Source organism: Alligator sinensis, unplaced genomic scaffold (assembly GCF_000455745.1).
Source record: "Alligator sinensis unplaced genomic scaffold, ASM45574v1 scaffold285_2, whole genome shotgun sequence".
NCBI lineage: Eukaryota > Metazoa > Chordata > Crocodylia > Alligatoridae > Alligator > Alligator sinensis.
In genome coordinates, this window is record NW_005842384.1 from 767,313 (window position 1) to 793,317 (window position 26,005).

The 26,005-nt window shown below is 39.8% G+C and overlaps 1 protein-coding gene across 15 annotated transcripts in view; it reads left to right on the top strand.

Annotated features, from left to right (window-relative positions):
• Positions 1-26,005, top strand: part of FHOD3 (formin homology 2 domain containing 3) — a 681,582-nt gene that overhangs the window by 350,111 nt on the left and 305,466 nt on the right. For all 15 annotated transcript variants that reach the window (XM_025210988.1, XM_025210991.1, XM_025210999.1 and 12 more), the window contains one exon: positions 11,963-12,068. In XM_025210988.1, coding sequence (XP_025066773.1) covers positions 11,963-12,068 — 106 coding nt within the window. The remainder of the gene's footprint in view (positions 1-11,962; positions 12,069-26,005) is intronic.

The following is a 26,005-nucleotide window of genomic DNA, read 5'->3' on the forward strand; positions in this document are numbered from 1 at the left end:
TTTGTGTGTGCTTCGGCACTAGAATTATCCCCGCCAAATTACAGCTTCGTTGCATGGTAGAGTTTTCTGCTGCAGAGGAGAACCCCGGTGCAAGGAAGAGTTTCCCACCAATTTGTAGCTTCCTTTGCAGAGTGCATTGCTCAAGTTGCAAGGGAAATGCACGGTGCAAAGGAGTTCCCGCCACCCGCATGCAAATTTGTTCCCCGTTATTGGCTAGTTCTAAATTATTCCCACGTGGCGACTAACGATTGGCCTGTTAGCTTTTCCGCCCAAGCCAAAGAGGACTCCACATTCATCTCGTGGGGACTCTGGGTACACGGCAGGGAAATAAAGACCCCTGTGTGAGATTCAGAGGAGCTTGGAGACCTGATCCATCGCCCACCTCTTCCCGTCTTCGAGCGATAATTTAATAAGACGTATCTACGAAGTTCCTATTTTGGTGGCGCGCTTATCCAGAGCATCCGGAGCTCTGTTTCCGTGGAGCCTAGCAAACTCCATGTGACCGTTCGTGTTGTCTTTGTCTGTAACCGCAACTCAAGCAAGTTTTCCAGCCTGCACCGCAACCATCTCCGGTGTAAGTAAACAATCTTTAAATCTACCGCTACGAGTCTGTGCCTAATTCTAGCTTGACGCGCCCTCTCTCCGACCCTGCATGCCCGGGCGGCTGGCCACAGTCCGCGTGCAGCACGAAAAAGGGCCTGGCTCACAACCGGCCCGCACAAATACTATACCTATGTTGCCTGGTATTAAAGGGATTTTTTTTAAATTTCCAAAATACTACCAAAAAGAAAATATATGTACATTATATTTAAGAACTAATAAACACATATATTTTAGAACCACCAAATTAAAAATGTATTTGATGGTTAGACTGCTGTTTAATATGATACTAATTGCATTATTTCAAAATGTAAATACATCCAACAAAAAGAAAAGAAGAAAATTAAAACAGATACATTTTGTAAATCTCAGTATGTCATTTCTCTAAGGAACCAGCAGCTTTTCCCATCCTCTTATGTGCTTTAATCTTATTAAAAGGGAATGGGGAAGGTACCTTTGTATAAAGTATTAATATGGAATAATGTTTTCCAATAAGAACTGGCCTGCTACAATGGCATTCTGCAAATCTGGGAGATGCCATACTATCATCCTTTGGGTAATATAGATAATTATTTGATTATGTGATCACAAAATGGGGCAACATAATAAATGGCCAGTTAAAAATCTGCTTTTGTATTTTTTCCTGTTGTCACAACTTCATTAATCATATCACAATGGAGCTTTGTTTAAAATGTTAGAAAATCAGATATCGCAGACTCCTGAAAACATTAACTAGAAGGTGTTCAGAGGCACACAGCCTTATCAGTGAATGAAATAGTGTCACACACTTGAGCCTCGAAGGAGTCATCAATCATTCTTAGAAGAGTGGAAGGAGTATTCTCTGCTTCATTGATCTGAGGAAGGAGGTATGTCAAAGAGACTACTCCTTCTACTCTTCTCAGAATGATTGATGACTCCTTAGGGACTGAAGTGTGTGACATTTGATTTAGGGGTCTCTGTCATGGCATGCAACTTGTACTGCCAGCTCTTCCTTTTAAGAACTAAAATGCTTAGCAGGGCTCCTGATTCAACCATGGCTTCCTAACCTCATAGGCCAGAGTTTGCATATTCATCTTCAGCAAACTTTGGGAGAGACAGGTTTCATTTTTCCATTCAGATATTGCCATTGACTTACAGGTTGTATCACCCCAAGTTTTAGCTAAGTTTAAATCCAGTGTCTGTTTTATGGTTGTCAACTGATACTGATGTTTAGGAAGATCCATCAGATCTCACACTGTAAAAAATTTTCAAATAAGTGGAGCACTTTCTTTCCAACTGATACAAAAACACTGGGGGTAGCACAACCCCCCTACAAGACACTGTTCCTTCTTTATCTGATGTTCATACGTATTGTAAGTGTGGCATAGGATGTCTATTTTTGTATGCTATCTACTGAGTTTATATTGTATCTTTTTGGACAGTAATGTGACACTTTGAAATACTGTATGGTTTGCTGTCCCAGGAATTAACATTCCTTACCAACCTGTGTTTTAAGGGATTCGCTTTTATGCTTTTTGAATGAAATTATTTTGTAGCAACTGTCAGTTTGACAGAAGGAAGAAGTAGGAGTTACAACATAAAGCCAATTGCCCGTTCATTTTAAAATACAAGGAGTGGCTCCACTGAAATCAATAAGAAAAAGCCTATTAATTTCAGTGGAGTTGTTCTACAAAAGGAATCAAGTATTGCTCTTAGCATACATATGTTATGGGAATTGTGGTGAACTGCATGTTTGATTTGGCTCACTTTACAATGGCGTATACACACACTTACCTGTTGTAAGAGCAGGTCACTGAAAAACTCCATTTGAGAAGCTGAAACACCTGGCTACAGTGAATAGATGCTAATCTGTGATCAGTATTAGATATCTTAATTGCTTTCTTCCATTTTAAGATTCTTGGTGATTCAAGCCTGCATTCTTTCTCAATGTTTTCATGACTTTTCCATGACATTCATGAAAAATCACTACATTTGCCTCAATTAACAGCTATTAATTTATGGTTCCTTTCAGAATATACAAATGAACAAGAATTGTATTTAGTTCTGCATTTGGTTGACAGGAGATAACCACAATGTTTTATATTTGTTTAAGTGGTATTTCCGTAATGCAGTTCAAAAATAGTCCCTGAAACAAGAAACGGTTGTATGTATTCTATGTTCTAAAGGGGGAAACAGATATAGGGGATTAATGGCTATAAGTCAAATATTTAACTTTTCAGCAAATTTCAGTGCCCTCTCCCTTATGCGAAGATATGCATACTCAGCCATAGTTTGGTTTAGCTGAAATGCTGTGACTTGGCAATAAAAGATCTGGTCTTTTTTACTTTAATGTCAGAGTGCATCACTGGCTGGCGTTAGAAATGTTCTGAAGATGCTTGAAAGCCTGAGAGAGAAAATTGTTGGCATTACATGTTTTATACCTAGCCAGATTGGCTCATTGCAGTGAAGTACAAGGGAATTGATGCTATTGGGTAAGATTTTTCTGAATGATTGCTAAGAATGTGGAACACGTCTCCCATTACAGCTGGCTTACCTCTTCTACAAATATAGCACCTGTTGACTTGCAAAGGAAGACATTGGAGGTAAATTATGCTAGATCAAACTTCTGTTTGTCTGCTGCGGCTTCATAGACAAATAAGAAAAAGGGACTGTCATATAAAAAGAAAGTGGCAATAATTAACATGTCATGTTTTAATGTTGTATTTATTATAAGATGAGAAGGAGGGAGAGAGGTGAAGATAATAGAGTTATGAAATAAGAAGAGATAGTAAACGGGTAGGAGGGCACAGAATGCCAACACCAGTAGTGTGAAGTATTGAGGCTTGCAGAGAGTTATAAGCAGCTGGTCACTTATCAGCAGGGAGTGAATGTCAGCATGTGCCTAGACATCTTCTGTGTCTCATCCTAGTACTGCTGTCTCCATGCCAGTGCCCTTCAGAACCTGACTGAAGTTTAGGCTTGAAGTCTGGTTGTTTTAGTCTGGTTCTTCCTGTAGGGCCAGCTGCTGTGATGGGTCCTATCTGCTGGCAGGCCAGGCAGCCACAGGGGCTAGGGACAGACATTACAAATAACCTGGTTTAAATTATCAGAAATTGGTTTAAACCTGTAACAGAACACATAAACACACATCCGTGCACATAAACCAGTTTCAAAATGGCTGAAACCGGTTTGAGATAAACCTGGTTGAATGTAGTATCAGACTTAACTTGTTTGGCTTAAACCATTTTTTGCAATGTCTGTCCCAGACACCTTCCTAGTTTAATTTAAACCAGTCCCCCAGCATCCCGGTTTGCTCTCTGTTCTGGGCTCTCTGCTCCAGCCAAGAAGGGCTGGCCTTGCCCCTCTGCTTCCCAGCTGGAGCAGGGACAGGCAGGAGCAGGGTTCTAGCCAGAGAAAGGTTTAATTTCCCCCTCCCTGTCCCGTCAGTAGGGACCCGAGCCGGCTCTGGTGGGCACTCCCCCTTCACTGCTGCAGCAGCAGGCCTCCATAGTCCCTGAAGCAGAGAGGGCAGGGAGGAGGGTTATTCTCCCCTCTACCCCAGGGGACCGCAGCCGGGTCTGCCCACCACGACCCCCATGCCTTGCTGTCACTGCTTCCCTGCAGCTGAAAGCATGCTCTAGCACTCCCTGGTGCCTGGCCTGCACAACTACAGGCATGTACCCACAGCTCCTCAGTCCAGAGGGAACGTCTGTGCTGTTACAAACCAGTTCAATCTAGGCAGGTTAGAGTAACCTGCAAAGATTTAATCAATTCAGGCTCCAGCTTTTTGCATGTCTGTCCCTAGTTAGGGTAAGCAGGGCTGTGTATGCACAGCCTTCACTTGCCCTCTTGCCACCAGTGCCCACCTCCTAGAACTTTAAAGAATTCTCAGTAGAAGTATTTGTTCTCCATGATGTAGCTTAAAAAGCTACCCAAAACAAACCAAACAGTGATTGCTTAACTAAATAACATGGAGTATTTCTGGAATAGCACTTACATATTTTAATTACACAAATAATTTTACAATTCAGAGACTGTATCTGCAATTTAAAGCAAGCATAAATAATTATAAATTATAAAGTGGTGGTCAATATGTATACTCCCTCAGCCATTTCCTGATCAGACTTGCTCATTTAGAAAGTCAAAATATGATTTTCTAATTATGATTGTTACAAGTTAATAATAATCTAAAAAAATACAGCCTGGCACGTATCCAGTTAAAAAAAGAAAGAGTTAGGGCTCAGAAATTAGCTGGAATTTCTATCTATAATATGGGATACAGAGTAGAACACAATATATATTTCTCTACTTGTTTACTGCTGTGGCAAAGTTGATGGGAGGAATTGTTTTGTTAGCAAATTTAGCAGGTTTGGTACAAAGTGCTTTAGGACCACATATGACCCTTTACAAAGAATCATGCCTGTGCAGACAGTTCTGTCATATATCTTAAAAGATCATGGGCACCATTCTTATCTGTACAGTTGAGAAGTAGGCCAAAGAAATGATTGCCGATTCCCTAATGTCCTTGGCTTAAATCAGAGCAGCATAGAGGTTGTTCTAAACTATGCTGTCTGTCTGTGTACTCAAAGGAGCTCTTCCCCAGCATTTTGGTCATATCTCCTCCTTTGGCTCTCCAAACAGGAGGTCATACAAGAGTCACCAGTGCCAGTTCTATAGCATTGGAGTTCCCCAAAGCCAGAAGTCACAAAATGGGAGATCCATAATGCTTTCTGTTCCCTTTGTGCCACCCAAAGTGGAAAAGGGAGGCAAAACAGGGCAGAAAATCTGGCCCTATATTATTAGACTAGATCCTGCCAATCTGTCTTTATTTGTATGCTGCTACAGGAGTCTTTCCCCAGTAAAATGGACAGTGGTACCTTGTTTTGCTTCAGTATTTCAGTTCTCACATTGAAAATGACAAGAGGCTAGGTACCAAATATTCCTTACTTATCTCTGGGAAGAAAATGTTATTCTTGTAAAAGCCTTAATTTATACTATTTTGTGTACTGTGCTTTCTGTCTTGTGTTTTTCCCCTTCTCGATAAGTATTTTCCTGTCCTCTTAGAACTGACATTCCATAATGAGAAATTCATAAGCCTCAACTCTTAACTTTCCTAAATCTAGCACAATTTTCTGATCCTAGCATGCCTTTGCAGGGTAGGTGGCAAGGAAAACCCATTTTTTTTACCTGGACGCTGATGAATTTTGACCTAAGTGTAACTCATGGAGCACAAACATATGATCTCAGGAAGACCTTTAGGAGGTAAACTTTCAGAGTAGAATCACACTTGTAGAGACCCATCTATGATTTTTAACTATTCCATATATATATTGGGCTAGTGCCAACATCCCTCTGCTGGTCATCTTTTGGCCATCTGTCCCTGACTGCAGTTCACCACCATGAAGGAAAACCTAGACAACAGGATTTTATGCTGGGATTTCTCACAGGCTTCAGTGAATAGCCTAGCTAATCCAGCAGATGTCTGATGGGCACCTACAAAACTAGTTTTGATTAACAAGGATAGTGATTATTTTGCATCTGCCCTCAAAAATAGCAGCTGCTGGAGAGTACTGTCTGAAGGCCATTGCTTTGGTGTAGGGCTGTGTATTGATGCATCACAGAGGGTTTGCAGTAAACAGTTTGCACTGACATATGTCAATGAGTCTGTCTCTTGTCCCCAAATTGTATCAGGTCATATCATGTAACATTGTATGAGGAATGTTAAAGACAATGTGATATTTTGTTAAGGAATAATGGGGATGTGTATGACATTCAGACATAAATGAAGGAATTGAAGATTTTTGTCCTGTAAAAGAGAGGGGGAAGGAGGATTAAAATTTTAATCCTGATCTGTGTTTTACACTCTCATTCAGGCATTGCACAGTCACAGGAAGGGAAAAGCATGGATCTCTTCCCACAGAGATCACATCAGCAGTTCTCTCATCAGATGTGCTTTCATCAGCAGAAAGCACATCACATCAGAAATCCATCAGCAGTTAAGGTTTGGGCTACAAATAGAGGTCTGTCCTGTAAAGACTAGTCAAAACTCTGCCCTGTCCTCCAACTCCAGTTAGTGGTAGGCAAGGAGGTTGCTATCTTTTCTTTCAAATCCTGACCTCCACACAGATGCCCATGCCTCTGTCACTTCCAGAATAAATGGTTGCAATATACTCTAGTTGAGTGCTGCCTCCTTATTTAATGTCACATGAAGTACAGGCTAACTGCCCTATGGTTCCTTGTTTACATAATCCAGCCTTATGCAAATGATGAGACACGTAGCTTTGTAATACAATGAGATAAAATGCGTATAAATATAGAAATCTTTAAGGTAATGATAGGATTATGGCAGATATCCCAGCATAAAGAGAAGTATGAAAATCAGTTTCAGTCAGGACAACTCTCAGACAATCATTTTGTAAACTCCCATGAGAGAGAAGCATCTAATACACTGCTGTTAGCTATGTAAAGCAAAACTATGTATGTATGTGCAGATTAGAATATGATTAGTATATAACTAAGTCTGTGTCCCCAATATTCAGAATACTGTTCTTGGTGCTTACTAAAGCCATTTTTAAAATTTCCTGCATTCTGTTTTTCTGGGAGATAGTTTCAAAGAAAAAATCTACCCTTGAATCTAGACCTTTTCTAGGATGAAATAAAATTATAGTTTTTTAAAACATAGAAATACCAGGCTTTGGAAAGGTTTAAGTATAGCAGCTTGTAAATATTTGTATTTTGCATTTTGCCAGCCACTGATTTACCAAGCAAAGTTTTAAACTTGCCAGTTTAAAAATATGCAAGGTTCTATTTCATAGCTTATTGGGAGTAATGTTTTATTAAGCAAAGTACATACATTTCTTTTCCTGCCCCCTTTCCCTCCCCCTTCCAAATGCCTCCTTCTTCTAGGGCTTATCTTTCCCAAACTCCTTAATGGGTATTTAAAATACATTTATCTGACAAGGTCACCAGTATCTTTTCATAAAGTCCCTAAGTAGTTGGTCTCTGTGTCACAGCATTATCTTTATGGTGGTAGGAGCTTTAAGAGTGGTTTTATAGAGATTTGACTGCTTTTCTCATCAGTACTTTAATGCCTACTGATTAAGGGGTCATAAATCTTAGCAATATTACTGGAAAACTCCATTTCCTTACCACAAAGCAACCTCCCCTTCCCCCTGTTAGCTGTTATCACACACATGCTGCAGCTACTTGCACACATCATTGTCATGCTTTGGTGGGACTCTGTAATCTGTACAATGAGTGTTCTTTTTCAGGAAACCCTGAACCAATTACCAGTGTTAGAATAGCCTTTATTCTTTAGGTCACCAAACTTGGCAAGTCAGTAAGTTAATGGGTCTGAGAAGATTGCCCTAGTACAGAAATGATGTAAACATTCTCCTTTCCATTTAGGATATGTGGATTTGGATTCCTTTCATCTTTCTTTTCACATTCCAGATGTTTGCTTATTTCCTCACATCATATACACATGATGAAACAGATAACGTACAGAGTGCAAATTTATGTCTAGGGTATGATGTGTATACTCTGCTTCATTGCACCGTCTTTCTTCCTTTTATTGGATAAAGGAATACCTTAAAAGCCTCTGTTAAAAAATCAAGCTTGTTTATTCAGTGCCTTTCAAAGTAGTCAGGTTAAAGTTTCCTCGTCCCCTTCATTTCCTCTGCAGTTCTAATGTTTTATATCTCACTTCAGTCAAAGTGAATCTACAGTGTAGTCATTTATGAATGCAGCTCTTTAGATAGTGTTTGAGGGGGGGAGGGGGGAACTTTCTTAATTGGATTTTAAAGGGGCTTCTATTAAGAAAAAACATGCCAAACTATGTTGAAAAGAAAGATAAGTATAGTTTTGCCGTTCTACCATAGCACTGTTTACAGACAATCATGAAACAACAAGTTTGTGTCCATTCTGTTAAAGATTTAGAGTGGGGATAGTAAGTGTATGAGTGGTATTTAATTGTCCAGCCGCCACTGAAAGCCAATAGCAGATAGGCTACTAAATGCCTTTTGGGCTACTGAAAATCTTCTCTTCACTTTTTGAGGGCCTGAATTTGGGCTTAATGAATTCACAGAAGTCCCATTGTTTTCAGTACCTTTTGCATCAGATGTTTTGGCATCTCTTGGGTCCTAGCTCCTCCAAAAAAGGGTATTTTAGGTCTTTTAATTATAAAGACAGTCTAGAAACAGTGCATCAGAGTTATTCTATTTTTTCAGTATTTCCAGTTGTGCTGGTCTGTTCATCCAGGATGGCTTTTCTGTCAACCCAAAGTTACTGAAAATCATACTGTTTAGGAAAAGCTCATTCTAATCAATATTTCTATAAAGGTGTGCATAAAATAATGTTTTAAGCAAAATATATTGATTATTGGAAAAAACAATTACTAACCAATTTTACTGACTCCAGTTCTAATTTCTGTTAGCAGTAAGAATCTGGTTACTCTGTTTTTTGTATCTATGAGGTCTTGCATTAAATTATAGATCCAAGAAATTGCCATTAAAAAGTCAATTTTTACAAAGAGTTGTTATAAAATAGCATTTCATGTCCTAAATATTAACATCATCCTGCCCTGTAAGGGGAATGTTGTCTTCAGGATATCTTTGTAATGTACCTTTTAGGACAAGTAAGATGATTATTTTAAATATTTGGTAGTGTTAGTTTCATAGTCACCTTTCATAAGTTATATAAAGCAAAGTTAATAGCACTAAATGAACACCTACTCATAATTGGGCTGCTTTTATTTCACTACCCAGATGTGGATTTAAGTTATTGGGATACATTGTATCTTGTGTCCTTTTTTTTCAGTTGATATAAAAGTGCATGGATTATGGAAGATTTATTTTGGTAGTATAACAGCTGGTATAAAATTTTGGGTAGGTTTTTTTGGCACTTTGCCCTGGGATGCAGATTTTAGTAATGCCTGTTTAAAACATTGATGTGAAACATTTGATGTAGCATTAACAAGCTCAAGCTTCTTAGGCTAAGTTTCGAATGGCTTCCAAAGGCCCATGACACTGGCTGGGAATTGACAGGCTCCTGCATGCTTTATTCTTGAGCTCCCAAAAACATCTGGAGGTTCTTCCTTGTAGGGGTCTGGCCATAGCTGTAGAAGTCCTGGTGCATGGCCTTTGTGTCAGGCAAAGATTTCCCCATGCTTGGGAAATCCTCAGTCACTCTGTTCGGACAATTTTGAGTCCTCTTTTCATTTCTGGAATGGCACAAGGAGAGTTTAATGTGAACCAATATCTCATCTGGCCCAAACAGTGTGTTGAGGTCCTCATCTTGTATATATAGTCTTTGATCCACTGAGGCAAATTACATTTTCCACAAGCTGAAAAGTTGCCTCTGCATGTGCTTCTTTAAACTCCGACCTCCAGCATTGTGCAATAGAAGTCAGACTATAGTAAAAGTGTTCAGTATACACACAGTGGTACAGTTTTGTGGCTGGTCCTCACCGTCCTAGTACTGCACAGCAGTAAACATAATGCCAAAGTACTACAATTATACTTTATAAAGATAGAATATCATTCATATATGAAAGAAAAGAATACTTGGATGTCCTCTTTAATAAGTCTGGTGCTTATGGCTATAGTTTAATACTTGAAATTAAGAACCAAATGTAACTGTCTCAGTAGTTTCTGAAATTTAAAATCACACGTTTTTCTTACCACGGCTTTTACTGTTTAAGGAAAAAATAAAATACAGTTATAAGCCACAGAAAAGTAGAATTTGAAGCCAAATACATTTTCCAATCCATTATTTATTTTTCCAAGCCTTTATGGAACGAACTGGGGGATGAGGGTCTGACTTTTGTTTGCTTCCCCTTTTTATCCTTTTCAGTAGGATAAATAATTCTTATCATGTAGTAAAATGTCTTGTTTGATATCTTTCACTTCTTCCTGCACTGCTTAATAACAATTTTTCCTATTGTTTCCAGCTGCCTCAAGAATAACCATTGCATACATTTTCTCCAAAATATCTTTTCAGCTTGTAGATATTCTACTTACAATGAACAATTAAAATTTATAGAAGTCTGCAGTCTAGTGCAGTGGTTCATAACCCTTTTAGACTCAAGGCACCCCATATTATACTCCAGGCACACACTGGAAAATGCCAGTTCTTACCTTTCATCATTTTTTGACTACAGAAAAATAATAGAGCAACTGTTTTGTTGCAAAACACTTGCAAAGACCACAACAGATCAGAATGCTTATGGATTCCTATTTGACCTTTCTGGTTTTATCTTGTGAATCGTGTACGTATTTGCCCACCTAGGAGTGCTAATATTGAACCACACCCTTAAAATGATCTCATGGCACCTGGTTGAGAATCACTGCTCTAGCAAATGTAGAAAATTCAGACTCCTGTAAGTGCCTTGTCAATATAAAAGACACTTCTAAATCTTAGATGGCTTTGCCATTTTTTAAGTCAATGTGGACAGTCAATGATGCAACAAATCAGTCCAAACAAAACTACATATCTATTTTAATTTTAGATTTTGGCACTATTTTCCTGAAGGCAACTGCATTTGTAAAGATAACGATTGCTATCAGTCATCTGTTACTTTGTGAGAACATGTATGAGTATTTGTAATAAATAAATTAATAATCATTGGTAGGTAACACACCATCTGGCAATACTCATTTTTCATTCATTGAGAAGCAAGGTTCTCGTAACAGTTTCACATTTAGTAATGCTCTGCCAGGTAATTGATCTAGTGGTACTCAATTAAGTGTCTAACAGCTTTGGGTATATTTAGGTAAGTAAACTAAAAACTGTCACCTTCTGTTATGTTCTCTATTAAATTTCACGTGACTTTTCTATGATGATGTAGGAGAAAAAACAGCAACCCCATTGTTAAATTTAACCTTTTAATTTCCCAGTGAAAGGCTAATGAATTCCACAAATATTGTGATATGAGTTTTATGGCATTCAGCGTATGAACTTCAGTTGAAAACATGCCAAGACTCAGGTGGTCTATTCTATTTGATATTGCTAGAGGGACTTTTGGGATCACAAATGGAGGTCTGTTTATGAGTTTTGATGAGATTGTAGTGTTATGTAGTATGTATGCAGCCCATTAGAAAGGAAACAAATAACCAAAATCAGAGAGCCATTGTCATAAAATCTCAATCTTCCTTAGTTGGCTCAAAAGTGAATGCCTGCTTTCCCCTGTTTTGCAGGAACACATTTCATTCTGATTAAAATGTCCTGTGTGATGCTGTATGGAGTATGCTTGCTTAATTAATCTGAAAGAAAGTAAAAGCTGCAGGTCACACATTTTTCCTTATATTTCTATGACAGTTCATTTTCTCATCTTCGAGTTGTAATGTTGTATCTCCTTTTTTCCCCCCTTTTCCTCTTCTGGCAGGATGACAAGGATTTGGTTCATGAGTTTGTTGTGGCTGAGGGCTTGACTTGCTTGATAAAAGTGGGAGCTGAGGCTGACCAGAACTACCAAAACTACATCCTGAGAGGTACAGTAAATACAAAAGCTGTGTTTTGCTTCACTCAGTGTCACTGGCAGATCTACTCTGACTTAATTATAATATGCATTTAGACTTCCAAAGATTAGGTGTTTATAATGGTCTCCCAGTTAATTACAGGGTTTTTTTTTATGTGTGTGTGTTTTTGAAGGTAGGTTATTTTAAAGCAGTTGAACATTTTCTAGGCACAATGTACTACTAGGAACTTTAAAAAAAAAGAATTGCCATTTGTCACTGCCTGGAGGAGCTAAAGTGTTTAAATGTTCTCTCCCCTCTTTAACTTTTTCCTATTGTCCTATTGACTACTTCCTCAGTGTTTTATAATGATTTGAGAAAGCTTCAGTTACAACCTTGCATCAGACTACAGCAAAATGGAGCAGAACAATATTATTTGTCCTGGGAGTTTGATTGTTAGCGTGGTCTTGAACTAGGTAGATATTGCCGTTGATCAGCCCTTGTCTCTGGGATTTGGTTAGATGGAAAGTCTGCTACACAGTTTGTTCAAGTAAGCAGGTAATTAGATGTATAAATTCTGTCTTTTGCATTTGCAAAACTATAAGTGCAAGCCATTGCTGCCAAGGGTTTAAAAATTTAGCTTGTTGAGTCTAGAAACCTTAGGCTTATTTGCTTTGTCATTTCCCCTATCTTGCCCCCAAAAGCGGAAGCGAATCAAATTGAAAGCTCACGTTGAAAGTACTGGCTATTGCTATGGATTGGTTTTGCTCTACTTGTAGTCCCTGAAAAAGGCTGTTGGGCAAGGACAGCTATTCCTTTCTTCCTACACAGAAGTAGAGAGTGACTAGGAAGACATTTCTTTCACAAGATCTCTACAGTGGGAATACTTCCAGTAACAGTACCTCTTGGAGAAAACAAGGAACAGTCAAGGAGCCTGGTTTGCCCTGATAAAAAAAAAAAAAAAAAAAAATCACAAATTCTCTGATAAAACCCCCAAAATACATGATTAAAGTGAAAGGCCCTGCACTCCTCACCACAACGTCCCTAACCCTGCTCATGCTCCTTGCTCCCCACCCACAGCCCTGCTGGTGCCCATCACACTCACCCACAGCCCCCTGCCAACCCCAGCCCTGCCAGGGGGGGCCCCCAGCTGCCAGAGCTATGGGGCCAGGGACCTGGGTCTACAGCCCTCTGCCCCTGGGAGGAGGTGGTGGCTGCTGCAATGGAATGGAGCACAGCCCAACCTCCCCCTACTACTGCAGACTCAGGTGGGGGGGAAGCTCCCTGCTGCTGTGCATACTCCCAGGACCCCCAGATCTGTGGGAGGTGGGCATGGCCTTCTCATTGCAGGCTCAGGCTCCTGTCCTGCTGCCTCCCCTGGGGCCTCTGCAGCCCATCGGGTGCAAACTGGTGCTGCAGGGCACAGAGCAGCCATGCAGGGATCTCCTTGCCATTGTGAGCTCTGCACTGCCCTGGTGATGTATCCCCTGCATGCTCATTGCTGTTGCGTGGGTAGGGGTCGCATTGCCGGGGCAGCATGGAGTTTGCAGCATCAAGAAGATCCCCGTGCAGCCCCACTGTTCCCTGCAATGTTGGGTCACACCCACAGGGCTGTAGAGGACCTGGGTGGGGCAGCAGGGCAGGAGTCTGAGCCTGCAGCAGGCAGCCTATACCCACCCCTGCCTCGCACCAAATCTGGGGGGCCTGGATCCCCCCTTCCCCCTGGGAGTGCACACAGCTGGCCCCTCCTCCATGCCCCCCAGATGAGCCACCCACAGCTCTGTCCTTCTCCTCACTGGGGCCCTGTGTCTGTGCATTGTGGCCTCAGCCCCAAGCCCAATGCACTGCCTGGCTGGGCAGCAGCACCAGCCCCAGCCCTGCCCAACTCCCTCTCTCCCTATGGGGGCCTCATTCCCTGCCCCTCACCACTTACCTGTGGGAGCTGCTCTCCAGGCTGCCTGGTGGCCATGTACATATAGATGCACATGGCACACCCTTCCTGACCACCCTCCTTCCGCTCCCTCCCAGGCCCTTGCTGGGTGTAGCTGTTTGCCAAATTGCAAAATCCTGTAAAATGAGAAATCCATATTTGCTTCTGTTAAAGGGTAAAAACTGTAGTTTTCTCCATTTTTCTGTGGGAAACAGAAAACCTGGATGCCTGCTCATGAGCACCTCATTCTAGGGTGAATGCACCATTTAAATGCTTTCAGATTGCTGTTCATAGAGTCTTTTAAAGCATCAGCCTCGTGCTTTGGCCTACCTAGAAAACACACTATCTTTCAATGGAGGAGAAAAAGACATCTGCATATACAAACATTGTAGAAGTACCAGGAACTCTTCATCTGCAATTATTTAAGGCATTATACTTGAGTTGAAAGCGACCTTTACTTAAAGTAAGAATGATGTTGTAGCTGGTATGGTTCAGAAATGATGTGAGAGGCAAGGATTTCTTTAGGTGATATCTTTTATTGGACCAAGTATGTCGTTGGGATAAAGTTAGACAAGCTTTTGAATGCAATACATTCTTCCTCAGGTTTCTGATTACAGGGAGCTAGGCACAGCATAGTGAAAAACAGGAGAGGGAAGGGGTTGAGAGAAAAGTACTTGCAGAAGAGACCATTATAGATCAGGGGTGCTAATATTCTTTTTGAAATAAAACAGGACAAAATATTGTCCTATGTCTGCAACAGTAACAGCACAATATTCCTATGAGGTTAAGTTCTATATATTTAGGTAATCCACTATAAACTGCAGTGAGGTTATACAAGTGCACAGAAAATTGACACATGAACGTGAAATAGGATCTTCTCTTTATAGCTGTGGGAAGTTCTTCAGAAATAATTAGCACTAACTTCAATGGGAGAATTGGAAAAGGAAATTAAAAAATACATAAAGTCTGGATTAGATCCCAGAAGGAATGCTTAATTAAAACATATTTGAGGTACACTAATATGTTTAATTTCTTAATGTGCAGCTTATCTAGTTTCACATAGGAACATTTTGTATGTACACATTTTGCTGTATATATTTTTCCATGGACTTCAATGGACTTTGGACCAGCCGCTTGATATTGGTATTTGCAGCCTGTGTATATGAAGCTTGCCTTTCAGTGATCATGCCAAGAAAATTAATGAACCTGTTCCCTCCTTATCAATAAGGGATCAATTAGTCATTAAAAGTAATGCCAAGGTGTATATAGTGTAGATAAAAATATAAGGTATTTATTAGGGCTGGATGCTATATGAGTCATGTCTTAGACTAGATATTAGTTGTTTTTAATACTTTGCTGAGCCATCAAGCTGCTGTTTCTCTCTGGATATCTTAGTATTATTAGGTCTAGTAAGAAAGAATTAGCTGTACAGCTTTTAGCATTTTCCCATGTCTGTGTTTTCTTTAGAAATTGAATTTAAGTCCTGATTGACTTTCAGGATGTCTAGAGTTCGCTATTACTACAAGCCTTTGTCAGCTGTTTTTCAGTTCCAGGAACCAGTGTGTGCTTTCTGAACAGGGCACTATGTGTAGTGAGATAAAGAGAGGGTTGGAACTACAATGTAGTCAACCCTATCCAAATATATGAGGAGGCTGATGAGAAGAAACACTGAAGTGTACATCATGTAAGAGTAACATATTTCTGACATTATTTTTGTATAGCTGCAGTAAATGATGTAAAGCTTTTTTTTTCTTCTCCACAGTAACTATGTATAAATCTAATATGTTTGTTTTTTTTTTAAATACAGCTCTGAAGTGCTGGTTGTGTGTAGTTATTTAGTGATATTTAAAATTGGGTTATGATCAGAACTCAAGAAGCTGAGCCAAGCCCTTTGTGGGATTTGAACACAGTCTGCAGTTACAGAACTATGACAACAAGGTGTCCTTGTGTCTGTTAGCCCAAGTGGAGTATACTTTACTACCTTTCATGATCCACAAAAGGATATGATTCCACACAAATTACATAGCCTAAATATACTGTCCTGTAGATTTAACCAAATGTACCCTAATTCTGTCTTTAATGTCCCTACACATTGTGAAAGGTTGCTAGGTACTGCTGTATCACCTGACTTTTCCACATTAAAGCATGCAACCTTAACATATTTATTTTTATTTTTAGATTTAAATAAATCTAAGAGATTTATATAGACTTGAATTCCATCGTCCATATTAGGAGTTAGTTTTCCAAAAGTAAGTGTTAGCAGGGTGGTGTTCAACAGTCATACTAACATTATAAGGTAGTTTAATGTCAGTATTTGCTTTCACAAGCTAAAATGTTTTCATAAAGACAATTTTTGTTTTGTTCCTCCACTCTCCCCAGAAGTCTTATTTCTTGCTTTTCTCTGATGCTCCTTGTTGATGAACGTAGATTTACTTACTGACTTTCAAGATAGAAAATGCTGCCAAAAGAGTGACTAAGTGTGAGTCTCCAGAGTTTCAGTTTCTTTAATTGTCAGACAAATGATAGATAAATGTGCTCTTAATGTCTGTAGAACAGAAATGAACCAAAGACAACAGTTGTAAAGTGTTACCTTGCTATATCTCTCCTAGTTCACTTAGGAAGCATCACTGTCTGTAAATATTACTTGGAAATTGGGTTTTGTTCTGTTCATTTTTGTCTGCTCCATTGCCAGAAGAGGGAGCAATACAACACAGGACCCTGCCTTGTCTTCTGGAGGCCATGAAACAATAATAGTTAATGCTTTTTCCTTTAATTTATTTTGGCCTTGTTGGATATTTAGAAAACAGAGGTTATTTCTCCTTATTTAATAACCATTGTGTCTGAATTTAATTGACAGCTTTCCTTTAAATGAACTGTAAATAGATGTCCAGGAACAGAGAGATTAATTTTAACCCACAAATACTTGATGAAATAAATAGAAAGCTACAGTGGGCTCCAAATGACATTTATATGGCAGATATTATAGAGCTGAAATATGCTCAGAAGTAAGTGACATAATCATTGGCTGAAGGCAGGGCAAGATGGCACCTTAGAGACTGGTTTAGAGAGGCCCTTTTCCTCTATCCTTTGTATTTAAATTCCCTTCTATTTAGAACTTCTGCTTTCTGCAAGCCTATTCATAGCATCTGATGAAGTAAGCTGTTGTCTATGAAAGCTCACGCTTCTTTAAACTGGTCTTTAAGGTGCTACTCAGCCTTGCCTTCTGCCTCATTTTATACTAGCATAGCTAACTACCTTTCTCTGACATAAGTACAGAGCAGGTCAAAAGTCTCCTTAAGTCTCCCAAAAGCTTGCTTAATTTTTTTTCCCCAACTATTTATGTTGGTCTAATAAAAGATATCAGATTCACCCAAAGAACCTTGTCTCCTTAAGTCTCCAAAAGTCTCCAATTGGACAGTTATTAGTAAAGGATGTTTCCCTGGTCTCTACTGAATGCCCCTAGCTACTGTATTGATGAATTTGCCAGGTAGAGCCAAACCCTATGTTGTTCCTGCAAAATGTTAATGAAGGACAGCAACAGCAAAGCAAGTGATGTGATGGAGAAATCAGCAATTACTAGGGTTATTTAATTCTGTGAAAATATAAGTCACCCTAGCCATGGTTTCCCTGGCATTTAAACTTCCAGAGTGAAGCTGATCCTTTCTTGGTATTTTTATGTAAAACCCCTTTTCTTACAGCATTGCAATGATTTCTTTTTAACAACAAGAAAATAAAGGGGAATATCCATCATTTATATGGATTAATTGTGCTTTACCCTTCAGTTTTTGGAGTGTTTTATATTTCTTTATGGATAATCTTTCTTTTTGTTCTGAAATACTAGTCAACCAGCTCATAATAGAATTTGAATGCTGTAGCCTTTGTCATTTTCCTTTATGTTGGTTCAATACTTTTGGAGGAAGGAAAGGAAGTCATAACATTGTACCCTTGCTGTTACTAAAGGTGCAGGTACATGTAAGATGCAAACTGTCACTGTTCCATTAAGCTTAGCAAAGTATTGATAAATTTTACCTACTGAAGATTGACCCCTGAGTTAGAGCGGAGTAAATTTTCACAAGGAAATCTCCCTTTTACCTGGCTTATCCGAGTCCTTGTATCCTTAATTTCCTAACTGTGAATTCAAATCAGTACCTACAGGTGAAGGTTTTGAGTTGGCACCTGGTTTGTTTGGGTTTTTTTCACACACAAGTAGACACCTAAGATGCATCCCTACTAGGGGGAATGTGTGTTTCACCAGAAAAAAATATCAGTGACACATACTTGTGCCTCTGCTACTTGTCCCCAGGGAAACCCCCTGCACATATGCTCTGACACAGGGCAAGTTGCCCCAGATGGGGTAGGGGAGGCTGGGGCCAGCACCTGGACTGACCCTAGCAGCCTTACGTGAGGGGCTTCCTGGGGCTGCAACAGTGGTGATCCAGGCATGCAGAGCCTGACTGGCAGCCAGAGCATGGCTCTGTCTGGCCAGGCTCTGGTTTTGGGCGGCACATGCTGCCACCATGTGTACCACCCATCTTTCTTCTGGCACAGTTTTTTTTTGACAGTTGGAGATCCTGATGTCAAAAACCACTGCGCTGCAAATTAGCAGTGTGGCGAATGCCTGCACGTGTGGGTTGTGTTGCCTTAAACTGCAGGTGCATGCTCATGCTCTCCCAGATGGGAAGCTGAGTCTCTGCTTAACTAAAATGCATAATATAGGTATGAAGACTAATTAACCAAAACTCAATTTTCTTGTCATATATTTCCAGAATACTTTTAATGAAAGCCTGCCAGAATTCTGGACCATAATTTTGTGTTCAAAGTCTGGATGAGAGGGTGAGGGAGAGTGCATGTGGATGAAGTGGGAAGTAGGTTGAAGAGTTCACTTACATTTTGAGAAAATATTAAGCTGTTCATGGGACCTTAAAAGTAGCTTGTTTAAATCTCTTCGTAGGTAAGAGGCAGTGTAGTTCAGTGAATAGGGCACTGGATTAACATTTTAGGGTCCCTTTTTTCTCTCCCCTAGATTCACCCCTGATTTGCTGTCACTTCTCTACACTTTGTTTCTCCACCCAGTCTGGTTGCGTTTTCCATTTATGTAGATAGCTGTTCCAGGCAATCTTACTCTTACAACTTGTTTGTATATTTCCTATAGCCCAGTAAGCTGGTTGGTTGAGACTTTACTATGACGGAAATAATAATAAGGTGGAATCATCATTTCTTAGTCCAAATTATTGTTCCTGATTAAATATTTTTTTCTATTTTTAGTTGGCAGCAGTAAACTTGAAACTTGAAAATAAACTTGCAGTAAGACTGTAAGGCTAGGGACAGACATTACACATAAACCGGTTTAAGTGATCAGAAACTGGTTCAAACCTGTAACAGAACAAACGTTCAATGCACATAAACCAGTTTGAAAATGGCCCAAACTGGGTTGAGATAAACCTGTTGAATATAGTATCAGACTTAACTGATTTGGCTCAAACTGGTTTATGCAGTATCTGTTCCAGACCTCTTGCTGTTTTAAGTTAAATCAGACTCCCAGTATCCCAGCATGCTCTCTGAGATGGGCTCTGCTCCAAAGAGCTGAGTTGGCCCCTCCCCTCTGTCCTTTAGCTGGAGCAGGGGTGAAGCATGGCCAGACACTGGCCTGCCATGACCCCTAAGGCAAATTCCTCCCTCCATCCCCTCTCCTGCTTGCTAGTAAACCCTGCAGACTGCAGCTGGGTTTTGCCAGCCCCAGCCGTACCTCCATGGCTTTTCTGCAGCCAGACAGAGATGGAATTAATTCCTCCCTGTGTCCAGCTTGCTGGCAGCCAGGGAGGGGATTAATTCCACAGTGACACAGTGGTCCCGGAGTGGTGGGGGAGGGGAGAGGCAAGCGAGTCCCCTGCACCTGTGAGCCCAGAGCTAAGACTTGAAGACCAGACTGAGAGGTGGGAAATATTGGCAGAGACCTGACAATCATCATACAAATGTGCTGGAGATGGAGTTAAGGGAAGTTGCAGACAGTGTCTGGCTGGAAGTTGCAGACCAAAGAATGCAGAGAGCTACATTTACATTATAAAGCAGAACCTGTAAAACCTAAACAAAGCCTTTGAGTGCCTGGCTGTAAGGAGACACTGCCCTCAGGATTAGTTAGATTTATGCAAGTCTTTCTCTTGTCTTCCTGCTTTACATTTTAAGTTAGACTAAGTTATGTATGCTGTGTTTTACTGAGCTGTACCTTAGCTTAGGTGAAGATTTTTGGTAGTTCCCTGTTGTAAGTTTTGCAATTTGCTGTGTTCAATACATGCTTGCTTCAGAGAGAGGACTTTTTACACATCCCCACTCCTCAGTCTGGCAGCAGCTCCCCCTGCCCGCAGGCTGGTGGCTGGCATCCTGTGTGTCATGCTAGCCCTGGCTGGTACCTGGCCATGCCCCCTCCGCTCCAGCAGGGAGGGGCGAGAGCCTTGGAAGGTGTCTCTCTTCCCTCCCCTTTGGCAGTGATAGCAGGCGTGCTCTAGCGCCCCCCCATCTTTTGGCTTGAGTAACATTTCCTGATTTAACAGAGAATGTCTGTCCAGTTATTAATCAGTTTAAGCTGCACAGCTTAGACTAACCTGCAAAGAGTGAATCAGTTCAGGCTCAGGGTTTTTAAATGTCTGTCCCTAGCCTAAGAATCATTCTCTAGTGAGGGAGAATGATGTAAGATTGCCCTTGAGTGCAGATCTTGACTTTGTCATTCCATTGTTGTAAATAACCTACAGAGAACTTTTTAGAAACATGGTCAATAAAAAGTACTGGTCCTATCATCCAAATCTAAAGCTGTCTCACATATGATGTATTAACTCTTCATATCTGATACGGTTATTGAACAGAAGAGCTGGATTGCAGCATATTTTCAGTGTGAATTCTGCAAGAGGGACCTACAGCTGATCAAAGTCAATGACTGTCATCTTTTGACTGTAAGTGGGCTTTGGTTCAAGCACTAGGACCTCATGATGTACAGGAGATAAGGAACTAAAATCTTCTGACAGGTTAGTTAATAGGATTACTTTTGAATGAATAGTCTGACTCCCAAAGATAATGAGGCATTTCAAGACTGTTACAGTAGATATTAACATGTCCAGTTTTTTTCTCTTGCTAACTTGGGGCACATTGAAGGTGCTTACTGAATTAACATGGTTAAGTGTCATTGTGCTGCTGTGTTTTAGGATTACATTTTATGGTTGTTTCTTCTTCTCTAAAACAAAACAAATCAAAACAAAGCATGAACTAATAAAAACCGTGTTCTAAGACTTTGTAATTACCTATTTTGCTTTTTTCTACCGACTTTGAATGAAATCTAAATCAATTTTACCAGATTAAATGGTTTCAGAATCACTTGGCATTAGTCTTAATTTCAAAAGTCTTGTAGTTTGTGGGTGTGAATAACAATAGGTAAGTAGTGTAATCACAGAACCTGTAGTCAAGCCACAAGCAGTTATGCTGATTTATAAAATGGGCATGTGATACTGCTTTGGCACCATCTTTAGAGCATACATCTCTGCTTGGACATTCTACGAAATTAGATTCTTGAAACAGGTAAGGGCTTTGGGCATATTGTAAAATGCCATGTGACTGATATCTGTCACAGGCACTCAACCTTCCTAAAGGCATAGAGGTAAAGTTAGAGAAAGCAAAGAGAGGCTGTTTGATGTTTTGCAAACAAAAAACAAAAATGGAAGCAAATGATAAAAATCCTCATGTTCTAGTATCTAGACACTGAGTTGAGAGTGTTTTCTGCTTCAAAACAAGTTGTGCATGAAATATTTGCTTTTTTAGTGATGCACTCTTTCTAGTTGGAATAGAGGGGGTGGAACAAATGGTGTTAGTTGCACCTATGGTGCATACCTCATATAAATATAAATATTCTGATTCAATAAATGAACTAATAAAGAACTGTAGAGTACATGTAGGTGTGTCTCACTGAGCAATCCTTATGTGGCTCTGAGTTGACATCACAACACAACTGGCGAGTTGTAGTTCAAGTGAACTAGTGAAAGTAGAATTAACTGTCAGTTCATCTGAATACCATTGTATTATTTTCCCCCTTCCATGTAAATGAGCATGCTAGAAACTATCCAGCAACTTTAGAATTACCTGCTGAATACCACAATGAAATACTGTAATGGGAACAGTCAGCATGTTATTGGACAGAAGCTTAACTGCAGTTCTCATTTTCCAAGGTCTAACATCAAAACTTGCCACTCCTCCTCTGTCAGCCTGCACTGTTCCATTCAATACATAATTATGTAGTTTCCGGATATTTCTGTAAGCATTCAGAGTGCCCATTATGAGAAGTTCTTTGATTTTAAAGTCATATGAAATCTTCAGTTAATCTCAAAACAAAAACAGCATGGGCGTGGGCCTTTGTTAGCTACTCTATAAAAAATCAGCAATATGCTTCTAAGACGATCATCTCCAAGACTGAGTTGATAGTTCATTCTTTCTGTGCATTCAATTTTTGTTGGTGTCTTTGAGTCTGCTAACAAGGATGACAGTGTTTTAGCAATGTAGATACTTGTCCCCTGGGAGCTAGACAGCAATATCCCTCTTTCATTTTACACAGCCAACCAAACAACAGTCCAGTGAAGCCACCATGAAAAGGTCTTTTATTTATCATGACTTTAAAGTAATTCACTGCTATCTTCATCATGAAAGCTACAAGTTAATACAAATACACTCGTGTAACTGAGTTGCTTCATCATGGATTTAATGTACACAAACTCTCTTGGCAAAAAAAAGACGATTTTCACTCTTGAGCAGGTGTTATAGGTGACATTCTTAATCTGTCTCAAGGTACACTTAGTATGCTTTGAAGTATATGTATGTGTGTGTACCTACACATGCACAAACACATACCCAGATGTGGTAATTGCTTAGGTTGTATCTATCATGTCTTGAATGCCTTTGCATTACAGTAACTTGAATGGAATAAGCATTTTTTTACAGCTGCATGACCTCATTGAATAAGAGGACAATACTTTTAACTACTACCTGATTTTTTAAGAAAGTGAATAGATTATATTATCTCTGTGGTTAGTTGCCTGTTCAATGGACTGTATTGGGTCAGTAGCTGGACTGCCTATTGCCTCTGAAAGTCTCTTTAAGGCTAGCTGCATTTGTTTATTGGTACAAAAGCAGTCAGAGACCTTGAAAAGCCTACAATTTTAAAGAAGGAAAGCATCCTCTTCCCATTTTCTCCACACTTACAGCAAATATTTCCTTTCCATAATTCCCACTTGAATTTTGAAGTGACACATTATTAGACTCGTTTATGAATGTTTTCATGAGCATTTCCTTCAAAAATGCACTCTGAAGGTTCCTGTAGTCTGTTACATGATCTCTCCCCCTCTTCTCTTCCTGAACATGATTCTGATCTGTGCTCCATCTGCACACAGTCAGATGATTGTAGCCCAGGCTGCGCAGAGCACAGGTCCTCCCCATCTGGGATGAGAATTCGCATTAAAAAAAAATTAAGTTCAGAAGTTTAACCAGTATATAGTAATTTACGCATCTATAAATAAACGGAACTGTTCTTACTCTGTGCTCAGAATGAGATGGCTTTTTATGTTATGACTGCTGATGAAGAGGATATAAAGTTCTCGTAGTCTATTTGGAATTCAACAATAACACCACCATAAAATTATGGATTTCCCGTGCTGGAAGGCTTTGGGTTGCTTACTGCCTCATGAAAATGAATCTTCAGTTTCTGTGTAATTTTTATGCGTTGTGAAATTCCCATGAAATTTGACACTTTGGGCTGTGCAGACCCTGTGAAAAATGAGCAATTGAACTGTGAAAAATGCACATCCTGAACTATTGAGCAAAGCAGAGTTGTCTTGGAAAGTACTCTGTGGAGTCTTTAAGCCATTTTGGAGGCATGATTTAGCTACTCAGACTTTACGAACCAGTTCCCCAAAACAATTTGCTGATGCCAACTAGTAAGAGTGTATTAGAAAGTATTTTCTTTTTGATATAGCATATACCAAGATTGATTCATGAGAGTAGGAATTTCATGAATAAGAAATTGATCTTATGTATGCTCACTCACATACAGAACATTCACTTAGTCAGGGGTATGGTAGATTATAAACTTTGAGTACCTTAAACTGTGGACAATTGCAAATTGTGGGGAAAAAGTGAGATATAATTTCCCCTCCCCTTTTATCTGCAGACTGACTGCTGCAACACCAGTCATTAATTCTGGTCACTGGGAATTATCAAGGCTATGTCCTAATCACAAGAAAGTGAAAGGGCTTAAAAATTTACAGGACTCTTTCTCCACCCCCCCCCCCCCCCCAAAAAAAAAAAAAGTTAAAAAGTTAAAATTACCTCAGGACAGTATGTGGTGGCAAAAAACAAAACCAAATGTTGTTAAAATCAGTTTAATCTAATAAGGTACTCTAAGCACATTTTGCACCAATTATATGATCACTGCCCAACATTACTTAAATACAAGATTTAAAGTTATTTTGGCAGTGTGTCTGAATATTTTTTAATATGCCTGGTTTCTTTTATTCTTAACCTTAGCTATTGAATATATGTGCATGTTCATTTGCATAGGACTTATTGCAGCTGCAGAATTGCAACACTAGATTATAAGAACTTCAGACTTTAGATTCTAGACTTTTGTTTATTTGTTTATTTATTTTCTGATTTGTTTCTGTTTGTACAGCCCTGCACAGTTGGATGACACCCCTCATTAGATTTGCCTGTTGCTACTCTAAGACAAATATTGCTAAGAAATAATGAAAACAAGAGCCTAAAATTTGAGGAACAAAAGTTTGCAGGTCTTTGTAATTTTATTAAAACAGCTATATTGCACATGCATATGCACACACGTCCACATGCACACACACAAACACACATTTGGGTTACTATCTAGTCCGTTTAATATATCAGCATGTATATGCAAGGCAAGGAGCAATGGTCTTAAATTTAGGTTAGATATTAGGGAGCTCTTTCTCACTATAAGGATGATTAAGCAGTGGAACAAGCTATCCAGAGAAGTTGTAGAATCATCATCTTTGGCTATTTTTAAGATCAGGTTAGACGGATATTTGTCTAGGTAAGTTTAGTCAGGGATGATGAAGCCTTGAACAGGTAGTTGAACTAGATGACCTCCTGAGTCCTTACAAGCCCTTCTTTTCCATGGTTCTATGATACAGTCTTTGCACTGAGAAAATATGTATGAGGCTATTAGTTTTCCATTTCCTGAACATAGTATAGTCTTAGTCACATATTTTTCTTCAAAAAACAATCTATTTTTAATCTAGATAATCAGCCACATTCCAAATTGCATAAGATTGCAATGGCTCCGGTGAAGTTTTGAAGTTTTACATTCTGTGGCAGAGGAGAGCAGCACTTACACTTTTATGTGTATGCTTTGGGTCAGATACTTGTAAAGCAGACTCATTAAACATGTCAGTTGCCCATCAGTGCATGATTACAAGGACTAGATGAAAAAATATAGGAAATTTGGGTATATATTTATGGAAACAGAGAGAGCAAGGCTGTATTTATGTGCCAGCTTATTCCACTAGGCAGGCTCCTCATGTTTCAGGAAGGAAAACTGTTCCCAAGGTACTGGCTGTATGCAGACTTTAAGCCAGTGGGTGGCACAGGGGTGAGGATTGGACTGAGCGCAACAGACCCAGCATGGACGGGGGGAAAAAGTGGCTATTTGGAAAGGCCAGTTTCCTAGAGCAGTGGTTGTCAACCTATGGTACGCAGACCCCTGGGGGTCTGCAGATTATGTCTAAAGGTTCTGCAAAATCTAGCTACGATCAATCAAAAGTATGTGAATACCCACACTTACAATTCAAAGCGGTCTGCACCTCCATATGAAATTTCCAAAGGGGTCTGCAAATTTAAAAAGGCTGAAAACCACTGGCCTAGAGTTACTTTCCCCATGAAGCAAGCATAGTATAAATGGGGGTGGCAAGCATGGCACTATCACTGGGCAGTAATTTAGAGGAGCCCCAGAATGGCAGCTGCTGGGGGGTCTATATTGCTGCTT